Genomic DNA, 19,442 nt, shown 5'->3' on the forward strand with positions numbered 1-19,442 from the left:
AATAATAAAGCTAAGGTACACTTTGCATGAAAGCTACAGGACAGATAACATGGCAGACTGGCTAAGAGACAGGGCTTCATGTTCAAGCCCTACTCCCCACTACTTCACTGTGTGATCTGGGCAAATTACTTAACCTCTTGGACGGAGCCTTCTTGTCCTTCACCTCTAAAACGGGAACACAAGAGAGCCTACCTCACAAGCTGCATTACCTGGCTTTAGTCCTCAATAAATCTTAGCTGTTGCTGCTTTTACTATCACTGTTGCTGCCGTTATCATTTCAGTATTATTATAGCTTACAAAGAACTTTTACTTATAGTAGCCTGTGACGAATATTAAGAAATGGCACAAAGAAACACTCAATTTAAAAGTTAATTACATTACATGTCAAGAATACAGGAAGGAGTCTGATTTCCACCATCCCAGCTCTTCTAACAAACCAGAAGGGAGCACAGAATCATATATAAAATGTGATTGGATGGATACAAAATTAATGTATAGAGACAATCGTTAATAACAGCTAGCATCTCATTACTCACAATGTTCCAGACAATTTACTAAACACTTCAAATGTGTTATTATTTCTTAATCTTAGTATTTTACACACTTCCCTTGAGGAACTGTGTCCTGCCAGCCTGTTCAGGGTTACTGTTAAACTACTCAGGCAGGCTAATTTCAGAGAACACTGACTATATGGCCCAGGATTGATTTCCTCTGCAAATAAAAGTCTGTAAACTATTCTGATCATCTTGCTTAAGAACAACAACAGAAACAACCAGTTCTCTGCTCCCCTTTCTAGATAAGACAGGCACCTGCTCACGCTTCATAAGCCATCTTCCCTGTGTACCAGCAATTCTCTTATAACTGTTCTAGTGAGGATCATTAAATTCTCATCCCAAGATAAGAACACATTTCCCTTGCTTCTACCATCCTAGTTTGCGTATTTACTATAGGTAAATAGGTAGACAGAAATATATAGATTGTTGTTGTTCGGTCACTAAATTGTGTCTGACTTTTTGTGACCCAATAGACTTCAGCACACCAGGCTCCTCTGTCCTCCACTATCTCCCAGAGTTTACCCATATTACTTAATTCTGTAATCCCAGGATTCCCTCGATATACAACATAAACTGATCCCAGTTAAGAAAGAAAGTCACAACAACAATGCTCCTTTCACTAATAGCATCATCCACATCCAGTTCAGAGTTCTCAACATGCAGTTCAGTAAACTGAATCCTAAATTGCTAATAAATGTTACATGCACATAGAAACATTCATGTTTCTCGTCTGGAAAACTACTGGATTCATCAGATTCCATAAAAGCTACTCAAAATGCTAAAAACCATTATTTAGATAGAGATCCTCTCAAAACAAATTACATCATTACACGAATTGTAAAAGGCTTTGTATTCTCAGTGGAATATGCTCAGAAATTTGATGCCTTATGATTTCATGCCAGAGTGACAGTGAAGTTCAAGAAGGGACAAGATTCTGGCTTAAGAACATGGAGACATGTCCCCACAGAAATTCTCTGTCTAGGTGACCTTGGGGAAACCGTTTAACATTTCTGGACTTAGTTCCATGATTTGGAAAATCACTGGGTTTTAAATAAATGATTTCAGGGTTTTCTCCTCAGCTCTCTGATTCTATGATATAATCATGCCACATATGCAAGGCAAAACAGATAAAAATTTTTAAGCCACTTACATCACTAATGAGTTCAGTGCACCTTCTGGCCAATTCCATACTCAGGTCTTCAATAACAGGCTTAAAGAATACCTGTCCAGGGAAAAAGGAATGGAAACATTGTTCTCATCATCAACTTTAAGGAATGAACACCACACCTCAGCAAGCTCCTTCTCACCCACCTTGTCCTCTTCATTTTCTTCTTCCCCTGTTTTTTCTTCTTCAGTTTCATCTTTCACATCCTCAAATACAGGAACCCTCATTTTTACGCTTTATATATATATATATATATATATAAAATTCACAAGTGCAGCACCTTTTTATATACTGCAGCACCCTTGAGATCTTGGCATCTCTGTGTTCCGGCAGAAATGACCTTGCCCAGGCCTCCTCCCTATTTAGCTCACTCTTCACCCTCCTTATCACAGCTGCGTGTGAGTGGATAGAACCGGATCACTGAGGTTGGCAAGGACTAGCCTCATAAGAGGAAAGAATATTTTAATTGGCAAAATTCAATTTTGTGAACTTTTCAAGTCAACATTCTTTAAACTGAGACAAGTTCATTAACATTTCATGAATTCAATTCATTCATAAAATAGTTTGAATAAGACTTAGAGATTCTGGGAAAACCACTCAGCTATAACACTCAAGATAACACAGTGGAAAGCCTACTATCTCAAAGATTCCTCAACTCCATCTAAATAAAGCTTTCACTGGAATGTCAGACATACCCCAGAGTTGGTATGGTGAATCTGGATCATTAAACTCATTTCATTAAGTTAAATTAAAATTTTTATGAGACATATATATACTTTTTCAGTCTAAAAAAATACTTTATATTAGCTGATTAAAGGCTAGTAATTTATCTTGGAAAGCCCTTTGAACCACTTCGAAGAATCTATTCTGAGTTAATTATGGTTGTTAATCATACATTGCTATTGTATTATTTTAATTGTAAACATCATTAAACATGAGAAGCTATAGTTAACATAGGCTGATATATTATTTAAGAATTCTAGAAACATCATTATTTCAAAAAATAATAAGTACCCTCTTTCAATTTTGCCCATAGGGTCAATTTTTACACATTTCACTAGATATCTGTATATTTCTCAATGTGTAATACATGCTTGGAAAGGTTTAGAAGGATAAACTATAACAATATTTACAATGCAGTATGTATCACCAGTTATATAATTTAAAATGTATTTCTCAAAACAAACCCTTTAATGTCAACTGAGGTAGTTCTAAGACTATACAGTTGAATTTATCGATTTGTTTTTTTAAATCCTAGGATAAATTAATATTTATAAAGCTGTAGCATATCCATGTGGGACATAATAAAAAGTACCTTATGGTGAATAATGAAACAAATGATATAAAACATAACTTTAATCAAAAAATACATTCCAAGCAAAAAAGTATGATAATGTTTTCTCTTAATAGCATATCCAGTTGTTGTTTTGTTTTGTTTTGTTTTTCATTTTTGGAGTATAATTGCTTTACAATGTTGTGTTAGTATCATATTTAGTTTTAAATTTTTTAAATTGCCTTGATCTTGCCTAAAAATTCTGAAACGAAAAAATTATACAATCATCATGTATAGATGTCTCAAATTGTGCTGTATGAGGCTAAAATTCTGCAGAATACTCTGAAGGGGAAAAGGGGGTTTCTTAAACAAACATGTCTGGGGAAACCTGTATACTAATCTATACCTCTGCCACTTAGAGATCCACAAGGCATAATGACACATTAGAAGCTCCCACACCACACCTTAGAAGACCCACAACCAAGAAAACTATTTAAGTTTGCTTAACCCAGCAATTCCCCCAAACGAAAGCCTATTCATCTAATCTAATCTATCTACTACCTGCTTACATACCTACCTACCTATCTGTTCTTTTATTTGATACTGTATTTGATACTGCAGAAAACTAACATTCTTCTGTGAAATATTACTTAGGAAAACACTGTTGTATTCTGGAAAAAATGGTTGTGTTCTATTAAGAGTTGATTGTTTTATGAAATGACTTTTAATGCAAACTTAGTGGCATTATATAACCTACGTACCAGCCAAATGACAACATGAAATGCCCCAAGGGTTCTGAAACTGGAAACTTTAACTTTAAAATCATAGTAATGGGGACTTCCCTGGTAGTCCAGTGGTTAAGACTCCATGCTCCAATGTAAGGGGTGAAGGTTCAATCCCTAGTTAGGGAACTAAGATCCCAAATGTTGTATGGCATGGTCAAGAAAATATAAAAAAATAAAAATAAAATCATAGTCATGTCAGGCCAGTGTAGAGAATTCTATGAGGAAATTCTCTGTATGTTATATTTGTTCCATAAAAGAGAAGAATGTGTGGACTCTACTTGTTTCCCTCAAGCCTCTGCCAAAAGACTATCATAGTATTCCATAGAAACTATATTACAGTATCTTTATTTGGAAATAGGAAAAGCATATTTTTTATAAGCTTTTCTTGCAAACTTCTAGAAGCATAGGAAGAAAATCTCACCAAAGCTGCCTAAGAGGCACTGCCTGGCTAGTGTTCGAGGTGAGAGTACTCGCAAAGCGCACGGTGACGTCTCCTCTCTATGGTGAGATACCTTGGTCAGACTTCAGTGGCTGCTATTTTCTCATTTTCCATCATACAACAAATCCTCCACTGTGCTGGAAGAAAATAATCTGTTGAGATTATGCACAAAAGTTTGGAAATCAAAAACAAATGCCATATACAATGTGAACACAAATTTTCCATGTAAGGTTTTAAAATCAGAATTTTAAAACTATAAGAGTCCTTAAGAAGTCTATCCTGCTAAAGCCCTTTCTTTCATACAGAACAAAATTGATGTCAACAGAAATTAATTATTTGTCTTATTCACAAGGTTACCTAGTGGAGCATTAGGACCAAAATTTAACTAGAGCCCTACGTTTATTCATTCAAAGAAATGTGGTTATTCCAGGCACTGAATTTGATGTTAGATATGTAATGGTGAGTAAAATTTAATTTGTGCTAAAATGAGGTAGGAAAAAAAATTTTTTTAATCATTTAAGACTTGCTGTAGGAACTCCTTAATGGAATGTTTGGCAAGCTAGATACATTACTACTTTTGATTGAATGCATTTTTTTCCTTTTTACCTGTAGGTATAATATAAAATTCATGTAAAATTTTCTGTTAAACATTTTAAGCCCTGAATTTCATCACAGTAAAGGTCTCTTAATAGCTCCAAAATGGGACTTTGGGGATATGAAGGAAGTGTTCTTCATGGATAGCTATCATGTTTCAAAATTCCCCAATTTTCTTTCTTTTTTTTTTTTAAATCATGTTAAATGTTGTCTTTTAATACATATTTTCACCTTAGGCTTAGCCAAAAGGGAATATCTGTATAGCTGTTAAGCCCTTTTACTTTCCAAGCATTTCATTTCTGTCATCTACCTTTTACTTTCCTACTCTACCCATGCCCTGATGGAGGATGAGACCAAGGATGGGATCACATTATCTACTGCCAAACACCCCCTGAGGTCCAGGTCCGGCTCTCCCACATCCTCTAGGGAAAATTATTTCACCCCACTCTGGCTCAAAGTCTCCATCATTAAGCAGAAAAACTGAATTGCCCAAAGTTAATAAATGGAAAGCACCTAAAAATAGGAAAGCCCCTTACAAACACAAGAGTTTTCAACTATCGAATAAAGGTACACAGTTCCAGGGAAAGAACTTGATATCGCAAGATCGCCTCATTTGAAAGAGTAAATTCTAAACCTTCAATATGTTTTTAAAGGCCAGGAAGTCTTCATGCAGCATAACAACCCAAAGACAAGAGCTACCTTGTGTATTTGTAGTACAGAAGTCTTCCATATTTTTATAGTTTGATGTTTATGTATAAGCAAATCTATTTCTATAACAACTGACAGGTCCCAGGGGTAATTCGGGTCTCTGGAGACACAGACCCTGGCCAGGGAAGCAAGTCTACACCATCATCACGAGTCAGGCAGTGTCCGACTGTCTTCTTGTTCTTAAGGTCACGTACAATAAGAATCTCTTATTCAATCTCTTATTTTGAGAAGTGTTTCATATTTATTTCACTTTTTTTCTCCTTTCTGTTCTCTGCAGTGATGGAACATGTGGTTCTTCCCTAACATGGTGATGAGTGACTTGCAAATGAAATTCCATAATAAACAACTGAAATAGATTGAGATTCAGTTCTGTGTTGAGGGATATTTAGAGATAAACTGAATATTTCCAGTTTAAAAATTAATTCAACATATCTTATTATAACATATTCCCCCTACATGGTAAATGAGAGAGAAGCTTGCCTGCCTTGGCAGTCTTTTCAAGTACTCATTTTGCCTTTTTTTTTTTTTTAAATGACTATCCCCAGAAGGTTCTTGCTTCTCAGTTGAATCTCTGATTATTTTACTTTTGCCTTATGTGTTTCTTCACCGTTTGGCATCTATCTAAAAGAGAACTCTACTAATAGATGAGGGGGAGAAATCATTTCTTAAAACAAGAAATATAAGCTCTCTAGGGCAATTTGTCTTCTTTATATAAGAGAAGAGTCTTGCTTGTTATTAACCCAATCTATTTTTACAGTTAACACTCATTAAGTCTATCCTCTCCTTTTTAATGGCTATCTCATTACTGTTTGTTAATTAGAAATCTAAAGGATGCAAAGCAACTGAATAATTGTCACCATTACCAATTTTGCCATTAAAATAAGATTTTTTTAAAAACTTTATTTTATATAGGAGTATAACTGATTAATGGGGCTTCTCTGGTGGCTCAGTGGTAAAGAATGCTTCTGCCCATGCAGGAGACACATGTTCAATCCCTGAGTTGGGAAGATGCCTTAGAGAAGAAATGACAATCCACTCCAGTATTCTTGCCTGGAAAATCCATGGACAGAGGAGCCTGGTGGGCTACAGTCCATGGGGTCACAAAGAGTCAGACATGACTTAGCGACTAAACAGCAACAACAGTAACACAGCCGATAAACAACGTTGTGATGGTTTCAGGGGCACAGCAGAGCGACTCGGCCGCGTCCTATCCATGCTGCCACATAACTGTGATCGACATGTGCACACTTCTATGTTTAAAATAGATAACCAACAAGGACCTACTGGATAGCACAGGGAACTCTGCTAAAGTAAGATTTAATAGTGTTTTTCTGTATTGAACTTCCTATTTTTACAAACATAGATCCTACTCACAAACGAAAGCCACACATCTACACTTGCGTTGGAGGAAGAGAAGAACAAGAAACCACAAATAATCTTGGGCACAACAATTTGCAGGTTGGGGATGGTTGGGATGCCAAAATTTTAAATATCTATTCTTCTAAGTATATTGACAAGAGGGGGAAAAAAGAGTCCTCTTATTCCGAGTCTACATTAACATAAGTACCCAGTGAACCGAAAGAAGACTTTGGTTCAATTTGCTACTTACTTGAGTTATTTGTTCCAATTTAGTAACAACAAAGCCCAAACCATAAGCACTTCTGAAATCCTTCCCACCAAGAGAAGCCCAAGGTTTGAATGGTTTCTGTGTAGCTCGTAATCAGAACCAAAGTGTCAAGCAGGAAAAAAACAGCTTGAGTATTCTGAAAAAGTATGCCTTTCCTAGAGTTTTGTGTGAGGTGTCAGGGAAAAATGTGAAAGACTTTGAAATTGGCGGAAAAAAAAAAAAATTACATCTTTCCTTATCTAGCATTACCTTCTGGTTAATCTGGCTTTTCACTATTTTTAAACTACTTACCCACACCATAAATTATTGAAAACTGATAACAATGCTAATGATGTTTTAGCCATACAAATGCAAATTAATTGTGTCCTGGGGAAGAGTAATTGATTATTGGCTTCTTGATAGATCCTTTTATAGCTATCTGTAAACTCAATTCATCATTCCCCATTACTCATTTATGTTTGGTTCTTCAAATTCACCTTTTAACCTATTGTAATATCAATCTGGTGTCCTCAATTAACGAGTTAAAATCTTTGAAATGTGTTCATTTTATGTTTTACAAGAATCATGGTTTCACCTTTCCTTAAGAAAACCCTTTAACAGATGCAAATAATTTCATTTCTTCCCTTTGACATACAGTAAAAGTAAAAATTAAGAAAGTGATATTAGATAAAGCCATATTCTCTAAATTGTGAGCTATAGCTGTAAAATTTTTTGGTGTGTATGAAAATTAGCTTTTTGTTTTGTTTTGCTTTTTTAAAAAGGTCTGATCTCATTTGACTATTGGCAAATGCCACATGTGTGCTTGTATATATGTACATTCACACGCAAAACACACACACATAACACACACATGCACTCAAGCAGAGTTAATTCATCACAGCTGCCAGTTTCCTCTTGAAAAGCATACAAGGCTTCAATAAATGCAAAGACTTAATTACTTCTCACATCTGGAAAAACTTGAATATGAGAGTGGATTTATTGAAGAAGCTCTTTGCTTGGCTGTCAACACCATATCAAGAGCCAGAGTGTGGGCTTGATCAGTGTTGGCAATTCTTTAACCCTTCAGAGGTAGATGTCCTCCCAATTAATTCATAGCATGTCCTGCTTACATGATTTATGGATTTTATGAAAACACAGTAAATAATTTCCTAGTCATTTATGGAGAAAAGCTGTTTCTGTCATGTTTCCAGACGGGAAGAATCATACATTAAAACGTGGAAATAATGAGGAAGTCTTTATAGTCAAGGAAAAAGGGAAAGGCTTTGGAGTTGAGGCCATATTGAAAACAGTCATTGGAACAATAACTTGTGTAAACACATGTGAAACAATTCAGCCCTTTTTGGAGAAAGTATAACAATGTCTCTAAAACACAAGTAGGGAGTTACATGAGCTCAGAGCAAGAAGATCTAGCAGAAACCAAGTAATGGGCAGATCTCCCCCTAGAGAGAATACTTAAGCCAGAATTAGGCAAAGAAATGGGGTATATGGAAGACATCCAAAGAACATTTGCAGAGACCCAGAGATAAAGTTGGAGGAACCAAGATTTCAATGTCACTGGAGCATAAAATGGGAAGAGATGAGGGCAGTAGGGAGAACTCCATGTAGTATGTGTGTGGGAATCACTTACTAACACAGTGATCCTAAGTAGGTCTGAGTCACAAACTTAAAATAACACATTTCCTGGTCAACTAATCGCAGAAACATCTTTACACCTACTTTACACCTTCATGTGCCTTGAATTTAATTTTTACCCCTTCATTTTATCACTGGCCAACTGAAATATTCCTCTTACCTGGACTTTATGAAGACTCATACTGAAAAAATTATCCCCAACTGTATGAAGAAAAATACGCAAGGGAAATACATTTGTATTATATATTCCCCCCAATTTAATGGAAATTATGTTAAATGTTGTTTATAAGTTTCACGCTTCTACATTGCTATAATTACAATTTTATCATTAAAATGCACTTTTTTTCCTACTTTTTACTATACAAGCGTTATTGATCCTTCTACTTGAACCTTAAGCGTCCAATTACTGTACCTAAGCTGGCTAAGTATTTCTATCCTGAAGTCATGATTTCATTATTGGTTAAGACCAGGAAAACACCACAACTGACCCTTACAAGTTTGTAACTTTTGAAGCACTAACTCCTGAGTTTTGTTCCAACTGTTTTCATGGAGTTTTCTTCATGTGTAACTCAAAATATCAAAATAAGACCATAATTAAAGTAAATGTATCATTAAGACAGCTATAAAGTTAGTGATGTTTAAAACAATTGGTACTTTTTAGTGAGAACTAGTTTAACATATATTGGTGTTAATTTCTCTCTGAGGACTTTATATTCTCTATGATTTAGTATGTGTGTGTGTGTGTCCAACTTCATTCATTTCACAAATATTTCTTGTGTGCATTCTATGAGTCTGGCACTATTTTAATGTTCTCAGATAATGTTGGTGAAATGAGCATCTAAATATTTTGTAATACACTGTACTAGCTTTTGTATATATCTCCAGTATATTTCAGATACTGAATATACATGTGAAAATCAATATTCATTAGTATATTCAATTTAAAATACACCTTTTTAATACTATGATAAATTTGTTGGATTTTAAAAAGCTTCATTTTCAAACAATATTGTAAATCAATTATACTTAAATTTTTAAACAATAAAACTTCATTTTAAAATGCAGCATGCTTTTAAAAGCTTTTTATCAATGTTCAAATAATTTTGTAGCTATCAATTTTTTATCATTTTGTACACTAGTTATATCTACAAGTGGTTTTCTCCATATACCTTTTTTTTTTTCTTAAATTGCGTACGCAAGATTTTTCTTCATAACCCCAGTATGCTTGGCCTACTTTTGATTTGCTCATAAAGTGACTTTTCCCAGGCAAAGTCTATTTATGTTGTTTTAACTCTTTCCAAAATCATTCTCTGGAGTATCTCTGTCCAGAATTGTAATGTGAGCCACATATGTAATTTTAAGTATTTTAGTTGCCACAAAAGAAACAGATTAAATTGATAAATGATATATTTTCTATAACTCAAGGTACCCAGAATTTTATCTTTCAACATATAATCAGTATAAAAAGTATTGTGATATTTTACCCTATTTATATTCTGAAATTCAGTGTGTTTTAATTCAGCACACCTCACTTCAGACGAGCCCTACTGGACAGTGGCTCCAAAGTGGACACCAGAGCGGTGCCATGATGCTATAAGACTGGAAATCACTAGCTATCTTTTTTTCATTTTTGATCATCTATACCTTGCTGTTTAGTCACTCAGTCGTGTCTGGCTCTTTGTGACCCAATGGACTATAGCCCACCGGGCTCCTCTATCCATGGGATTCTCCAGGCAACAATACTGGAGTGGGTTTCCATTTCCTTCTCCACATTTATACTTTAGATGTGAAAAAAAGGACATTTAAAATTAAACTTCTTAAGATGAGAATTTCAGAATCCTAATAAGCAAGCAATAAAAACTGCAATCTATTTTAGTTTCCAGAACTATCCAAATCAGAGTTCTTTACATGGGAATTTATTTAATTAGAAGTTTAAATTGTTATTATAAATAAAGAATTAACTCTTTAAATTATGTTTTAATTAACTTCACCAAAGGTGTATTTTCAAAATGCTATCTTGTTTCATTAAAGAGAATGACACACTTCAAAGTTCCAGCAGTTTTGGGGATAAATATTCACTCCTTAATATTTAATAAATAGATAATAATGTGAATGAATAATAGATATTCACTCTCTCTTTCTCTATCTAAATAACAAAAGCCCAAATGGGGAACTATCTCCATCAATACTCTCATTTTTTTTTAAACTCAAATTTTTAACTCACATCATGCAATTCAGGCCACCAATTTGCTCATCCATTTGGCCAGGTAAGTTCTTTTTAAACCATGTTGTAAAGCAGTGTCATAGTGAAGTATGAGATTTTAATAAAGAAGCTGATAGATCACTTAAACAACCTAAGTATTTTACTGAAATTAGACTTTATATTAAACACATGAATTTCTCAAATACTCAACAAAAAAGATCTGGAGCAATGAGGGGAACACAACATCTCTTATTTCTGTTCCACAGAGGACCCAGCTTCTTTCCTTAATGGAGCCAGCAAAATGGATATTTTTAAACTGTTGAGTCTTTAATAATATCCAAATGCCATGAAGCACTATGAATCAAAAATGCTGCTACATAAAATGCTATCCAAAGCCTAAAATTTCATTTGCGTTATCCCTCATATAAACTCTGCTGAAAATTTTGGAGAAAAATGAACTTCATATAAAAATGGAGGGAGGTAGTCAAGAACTCTTAGAAGCCCCCTCTGCTGGTTCCTACCAGGATCTCTGATAGGACATGAAAAAGTAATAGCCATAAGCAAAGCACTGCGTTACATATAGAATCCTACTTAATCCTCCCAACGTCCATTTCACAGATGAGACACTGAGATGAAGAATGAACCCACTTCAGTTCTCACAGTCAGAGATTCAAACCCATGTCTGCATTATTACTCAGACAGTATAAAACCTATTAGAACATAGAGCAATGAGAGAGCACTTTCTGATTCCTTTTAGCAATATTATTTTCTATTTCCTTTTTCAATTTCCAACTTCAGAGGGATGGTCATTACCAATGGTTCTTGAAAGGAAGAGTACTTCTGGTTTGGAGACAATTGAGTTAGAAGGAAAAGTAGAAGCAGGTCACAGTGAAAGCATGATGAGCATCCTTGACTTGACAGGAACCTAATTTGAGAAGCTTTCCTACTTTTCATTCATTAATGGTACACTTATAAGCAATAGTGATCCAGCAAATACTTAACAACCATCTCTCCCAGGGAAAGAATGGAAGGAAAGAAGGAAGTGTGGGAAGGAGGGAGGGTCGAGCATAGCTGAATGGGATGAGCGGTTACGAGCACCACACATGAAGCACCATGAGTAACCACAACAAAAGCCTAGAGTAAATGGACCACGGGCGGCCAGGCAACCTGAGACTAACCTTCCAAATTTCAAAACAGTCATTTCAAGATAAGCCATTATGCCCTAGTGCTATCTGTTCCTTGCTGCTGCTGCTGCTGCTAAGTCACTTCAGTCGTGTCCGACTCTGTGCGACCCCATAGGTGGCAGCCCACCAGGCTCCGCCGTCCCTGGGATTCTCCAGGCAAGAACACTGGAGTGGGTTGCCACTGCCTTCTCCAATTCTGCTCCTTACCTGCATGTCGAAATCATTCTAAACAATAAAATTTCAAATTTATTTGAGCCTTGCTTTTTCTCTTCTGATCATCATATACTGAGATCATAAAGTTTGTGTTTGTGGTCCTCTTCTTAATGATGATTCAGATGCATATAAGGTATAGCAACACAAAATGAAGGAAGCAGAATGGAAAATAATTTAACAGGCAGATTTTATTGCATCCAAATAGAGCCTACCCTTTCTGCATAGCTGCCTTGACACCCAAAAAGATCTGGTGTATTATCCTTTAATGAGATTTAACACTTAACAGTTCAGAAAAATATAGTAGGTAGTCATTGAAAATAGTGGGATAATAATGACTTTTATGGTAAGGGTTTTCTGATTCACACAAAACTGATGAAGATAACTTACACACACAAAAACTAAAAAATTCTCTAGATTTAGACTAGAATATTAGGAATAATTCATCCCCAAATTTAAGAGCAATCATAATTGTATAAAAGAAATACTGGCCTTATATGCACGCCTGAGCTGAAAACAAGAACTTCATTTACCAATATGGATAAATTTTAAAATGCATGTTCTCTAGCCATTTCTTATAAAGCTACATTTTTAAAGCATGAAGTAGATACTTTTAAGCTTTTCTATTATAAACTATCAAAAAAAGTGAACTTTAAAAAGAGTATTCCCACTTTGAAGGTTTTGTTTTTTATGTCAAAATTTTACTTAGGTGTAAAGTTTGCTGAAACAAAGCAGGTTATTTTGCTGACATACTTTAATAAAGTTACAAGGACATCTTGTTTCAAGATTTTTAATTAAGCTTTGATACTACATTACTATTGTCATAATCCTATGAAATATTTTTTCTTATAGAAATATTACTATATGTGCATTTGATCAAGGTTGTACTCAGTTTCTTATGTTATGATTTAAAATCACTGGATATGTTATTTCCTTTGACAATTATTTATGGTATTTATATTATTCCCTTGTACAAATAGTCATGAGTAAGGAAACCACATATTTTAATTTAATGATTAAATAGCTAGATTGTATAATTTCTTATTCATCTGTATGGGTTTTTAAATATAATAATAAATTTTATAATACCTTTAGTTTATCTAAATAAACTTTATAAGATTATTTTAGAGACTACCTGATTGCCAATTAAATGTGGCCAACTCAAAATGCAAATTCCTGTAAGGAGTAAATTATCTGTATTATGAAATCTAATCTACTGGGATGGAGTTGCCAAGACTTTGTTGTAAAGAAGATTATGCTTTAACTAGTTCGATACTTAATTTATCTTTTCATTATATCTTAAGTTCAGCATTTTCTTTTACTTGTCCAAAAACAATACTATCTTTGTTTAATTATTCAAATGTTTATAAGGACTAAATAGTTTTCAAAATATCATCAAAAATGTATCTTTTAAAGTAAATTACAGGTTTTTATAATGTTTGTATCTCAGAGACAGGACCAGGGTTGTATTTGGGCCATGATTTGATGAAGATCATAACTGACTCATGAAAAAGGTGGTAATGGGGCTTCTCTGCTTAAGTTTATGTTATACTAAAAAAACAGAACACATGCATCAGATCATATTCCACACCAGAATGATAGAACTTATTCTACTTTTTTTTTAACTTGGCAAAAACACTACAAGTGACGAGGCAAGAATGACTAAGGACAGGAGAGATTCGAAGCCCACTAACTGCCCACTGAATGAACTGCAGTCACAGAGGCATCACTTGGGAAGGAAGTGTTCTGATATGTAGAGTGGAAAATGTGCCTCAGAGGGAGCAGTCCCAAGATCTGGGTTCAAAACCCCACTCTGCTATTCACCTGCTGTGTGGTGGCTGGGGGGTGCAACTTACATCCTTGGTCCTTTATATTCTCAACTGTAAAAAATGGGCTAGCCTTTCTAGTTCTGAGATTGTATGATTATCTTATTACCAAATTTACCTTATCTACTAATCACCATGGTACAAAACATTCAAAGATGACAACATTATTATCAACAAATTCTTTGATCAAATTAGTTGTTTTGTTTTGCTTTTTTGGTTAAAAGAAACGGAAGTCACCTATGTTGAATAGCAGACACTAGGGTAAGTTCTTTACATTCGTTACATGTTTCATTTCCTGGCATACTCACCAGCTCTCTGGAAAGTAAATACTATCAGGACCCCTAAACTGAAGCTCAAAATGATGCAGTATTTGCTTAAAATATCATCAGGACCAAGATCTTGTACATATTTTTGCACTGCCACACCATTTAGATCCATTGTGTGAATTCAAGCCTGTGAAGTCATACAGCTGGAATCTACTTTTAAAAACACCCTGTGTATTTTGACTACAGGTCAGAACCTAATCAGGTATGATTGAGCGGCTGGCACAATACAGGATATTTATAAAGCCCATTCCCACACACATCAAAATGTTTTTAAATATTAAAAAGACACAGCTTTTAAACCAGTACAAGAACATTTTTATAGTCTAGTCTATAAACAGAGTATTTAACCCAAGGTACTTATATATAAGAAAATATAAGTGGATTCCATATGCACATAAAACAGTGATGTAGTCCCAAGGCATGGGAGTCACTGGTCGTGTAACTATGGTGAGTATATTCCTAGCCATGTGTTCCAAAATTGATATAAACATAATCAGTGGGAAACTAAATTCTGATAGAGCCAAGAGTATTGCTTTGAAAAGCTTTTAAGCATTTATCTTTCCAATGATCTCATGGGGAGTTCAAGCTAGCTTTTCAAGCAATGACACTGTCCAAAGCTCTAAAAAGCAGATATTTATCATAGCATTCAATCTGTTGCAAGAATTTCTTGGCAGTTTGACTCAGTATAAAGAAATAAAGTTTTCATCTTATCACAAATGGGGAAAGAAGTTGTTATCTTAAGTACTACCTTTCCTTACACTTTAATTTAATTAACATACTCTCTCGAGGTTATAATAATGACTTATTATTCTTCACACTAATATTTGTTTCCTACAAATATGAATGCAAATATGTGAAAAAATAAAAATACCTTTTAAAAAATGACACTAGATGACCAATGCAAAATAGATGATCAACTTTATTAGTTTTGTTTTATATTTTCAGTTGTATTCAGTTCAGTTCAGTTCAGTCGCTCAGTCGTGTCTGACTCTTTGCGACCCCATGAATCACAGCACACCAGGCCTTCCTGTCTATCACCAACTCCCAGAGTTCACTCAGACTCATGTCCATCGAGTCAGTGATGCCATCCCGTCATCTCATCCTCTGTCGTCCCCTTCTCCTCCTGCCCTCAATCTCTCCCAGCATCAGAGTCTTTTCCAATGAGTCAACTCTTTGCATGAGGTGGCCAAAGTACTGGAGCTTCAGCTTTAGCATCATTCCCTCCAAAGAACACCCAGGGCTGATCTCCTTCAGAATGGACTGGTTGGATCTCCTTGCAGTCCAAGGGATTCTCAGGAGTCTTCTCCAACACCGCAGTTCAAAAGTATCAATTCTTCGACGCTCAGCTTTCTTCACAGTCCAACTCTCACATCCATTCACGACCACTGGAAAAACCATAGCCTTGACTAGATGGACCTTTGTTGGCAAAGTAATATCTCAGCTTTCAATATGCTATCTAGGTTGGTCATAACTTTCCTTCCAAGGAATAAGCGTCTTTTAATTTCATGGTTGCAGTCACCATGTGCAGTGATTTTGGAGCCCAGAAAAATAAAGTCTGACACTGTTTCCACTGTTTCCCCATCTATTTCCTATGAAGTGATGAGACCAGATGCCATGATCTTTGTTTTCTGAATGCTGAGCTTTAAGCCAACTTTTTCACTCTCCTCTTTCACTTTCATCAAGAGGCTTTTTAGTTCTTCTTCACTTTCTGCCAGAAGGGTGGTGTCATCTGCATATCTGAGGTTATTAATATTTCTCCCGGCAATCTTGATTCCAGCTTGTGCTTCTTCCAGCCCAGCGTTTCTCATGATGTACTCTGCATATAAGTTAAATAAGCAGGGTGACAGTATACAGCCTTGACGTACTCCTTTTCCTATTTGGAACCAGTCTGTTGTTCCATGTCCAGTTCTAACTGTTGCTTCCTGACCTGCATATAGGTTTCTCACTATCTCCCAAAGGAATGCTTCGGAGTCAATGGCACTGATAACTTTGAAATACAAATGTATACTACTCATAAATACATTATTTTCAAATAATTCAGTATTTTATTCAAAATATTAATGTTTGAACTATTATATATAAATGTTCGGCATTATGAGAATACAAAGCAATAAAATCTAGTTTTCATACTCAAGCAGCTTTCAATCCATGAGTAGAGATAAAACAATTAGAAAATACACTGAGGTCACCAGAGAATTACAGAGCACTGTGATAGCTCAGAGAATGAAGGAAATCACAAGTATCAGGGAGTCTCTAAAGTTTCATGCACACTGTCTTGGATCTGCATGCACGTTCTGAGGATGAATTAGTTTTTCATAAGTGAGAAAAGCGGGGCTGGAAGGCAAAGTATGAGAAAAGACAACAGAATGACCACACTATAGCCCCAATGAGAAATGAATTCAGCGTCCATGGGGAAGATGTAGGAGTAAGGAATACAAGAAAGGCAGTATTGAAGACAGCTTCAAATGCCAAGCCAATAATTTTAAACATAATCCAATCAGAAATGTTGCTTCACAAAGTTTTAAGCAGGGGGGTGACATAGAAATCCAATATTTAAAGAGTACTCTAATGGTAATGTGGGTAAAATACCCTGAAGTGGAAGGAAAGACAATATCAGAAGACTTCTGAAAAACAGTCCAGGCAAGAAATCAAAACCTATACCCAGGGTCATGAAAGCTAATGGAGATAAAGATTCAGAAGACACTGAAAATGCAGGCTGAGCAACAGACAAGATGTGAAACTGAGAGGTTGTTCTAAGGAATTTTTAGTTGTCTGGATAAAAAGGGAAATGGGCTCAGACACAAGTATATTGAATCTAAGATGGAATTGTTCAGATGGAGTATCAGTTATCAGTTAGATAGGCATAGCTGTCAGATTAGGGCACCGATTCAGTTCAGGAAAAGAGGTCAGAGTCCACAGAAGCGAATCGTGGAGAAAGAGAGAACAATTTTCAAAGGCATCTTCTAAACGAAAAGTAATTCACCCTCAAAGGACACTATTGGTCGTTCATGCTATACACAGGAAAAGGTACACTTCTGAAACAAGGTGTTCTGAGAGAAAAACAAAAATTCTCTCTATTTCATTTTCTTAACAATTCTCAAAACCTAGACTACTTTGTTCTGATGGGACACTTCATTTAAAATATTTATTGAGACACTATTGGATGAATAAGAAATTTGGAATACAAAAAAAAAATAATCTGCCCTAAAGGGCTTTTAAAAACTTTTACATATTTTTGTCTGGTTATAAAAATAATAAATGACAGCAAAAGAGACACTGATGTATAGAACAGTCTTTTGGACTCTGTGGGAGAGGGCGAGGGTGGGATGATTTGGGAGAATGGCATTGAAACATGTATATTATCATATGTGAAACGAATCGCCAGTCCAGGTTCGATGCATGATACAGGGTGCTCAGGGCTGGTGCACTGGGATGACCCAGAGGGATGGGATGGGGAGGGAGGTGGGAGGGGGGTTCAGGATGGGGAACACAGGTACACCCATGGCAGATTCATGTCAATGTATGGCAAAACCAATACAATATTGTAAAGTAAATAAAGAAATAAAACTGAAAAAAAAAACAATAAAAATAATAAATGTTCATAGTGTTCTGCAAATAGCAAAAAGCATAAAAGCCAAGTTTTTGAAATACTATGTCAGGAATTGTTGAACTGTATCAAATACTTTCTCAGCATCAGATAGCATTTCTTATTCGATTTTTTTAGTACAGACAGCACATTGGTTTTATTATATTATATTAACAGGTGTCCTAATATTGAACCATCCTTGCATTCTCAGATTACATACTGCTTTTTATAGATTATTCTTTGAAAAAATACAATTTTATAGCATTTGTTTATATAATAATACATAGACAAACGCGTAAATGTATTCATGACTCGAGTCATTTATATTTACACGCTGGAGTTTCTTCTCAGGCTATTACCTCTTTGTGTGCTCTCAGACAATTTATGTATCTTTGAAATAGTTTTTCCTTGAAAATAGGATGGACTCATCAATAAGCTATAGCAAATATATCAATAAATTTACCTATGTGAACCACTCTCAGGTCCCAGGCTCTTATGAGACTATGACTCACATGACCTTATTCAGCTATAGCTCAGAAATACCTCACTCGGGGAGAAATGCATTGGCCATTCAATGAGCAATAAGGCAGGGTTTATGAGATTGAACCAAAAGACATTAAGCTGCAGATAATCAGATGGTGATGAGAGCTAGAGCTATAAGGTCAGGTAGATTCAGGTGGGGGCTATTTTTCATCCATATGCTAATAAGCAAGCAAAGAAATCTTGTGTTCAGAAAAATAGACAAAGAACCGTATGACCCCTAGAGCACATGATGAAGGAGATTTGCTTTCTAAGAACTTCACAGTTCCCATGAAGTTCAGCCTTACATGTTACAACTGCTTTCTATGAGAGTATCCTGCTGCTGCTGCTAAGTCGCTTCAGTCGTGTCTGACTTTGTGCGACCCCATAGATGGCAGCCCACCAGGCTCTGCCGTCCCTGCGATTCTCCAGGCAAGAACACTGGAGTGGGTTGCCATTTCCTTCTCCAATGCATGAAAGTGAAAAGTGAAAGTGAAGTTGCTCAGTCATGTCCGACTCTTAGCGACCTCATGGACTGCAGCCTACCAGGCTCCTCCATCCATGGGATTTTCCAGGCAAGAGTACTGGAGTGGGGTGCCATTGCCTTCTCCTATGAGAGTATCCTAGAGCCTGCCTAAAAATCCATTTTTTTTCTTTAGCTATTTCTTAGAATCAAACATCCCTAAGAAAAGATCAGGGACAGGAGCCTTTTATAATTATTTCATGATATTTTTCAATGTTTTCCTTAGCTATTACTTTGCTCAGCTTTTCTAATTCCCCTAGTATCAATTTCAGTAATCTACATGTTTGT

The 19,442-nt window shown here is 35.6% G+C and overlaps 1 protein-coding gene across 4 annotated transcripts in view; it reads right to left on the bottom strand.

The window, feature by feature from the left end:
- The window catches only part of NEBL (nebulette), a 377,813-nt gene that overhangs the window by 115,320 nt on the left and 243,051 nt on the right, over positions 1-19,442 (bottom strand). Inside the window, exons 2-3 of one of the 4 annotated variants that reach the window (XM_055543769.1) lie at positions 4,199-4,353; positions 1,705-1,776 (exon numbers count right to left, since the gene is read on the bottom strand). The exons of 2 other annotated variants lie outside the window; for them this stretch is intronic. In XM_055543769.1, the coding sequence (XP_055399744.1) occupies positions 1,705-1,743 (39 nt within the window). In that variant the 5' untranslated portion in view covers positions 1,744-1,776; positions 4,199-4,353. Of the gene's footprint in view, positions 1-1,704; positions 1,777-1,865; positions 2,376-4,198; positions 4,354-19,442 lie in introns of those variants that run through there. One more of the 4 variants, XM_055543768.1, reaches the window with a different exon arrangement.

This window comes from Bubalus kerabau, chromosome 13 (genome assembly GCF_029407905.1).
Source record: "Bubalus kerabau isolate K-KA32 ecotype Philippines breed swamp buffalo chromosome 13, PCC_UOA_SB_1v2, whole genome shotgun sequence".
Lineage (NCBI taxonomy): Eukaryota > Metazoa > Chordata > Mammalia > Artiodactyla > Bovidae > Bubalus > Bubalus kerabau.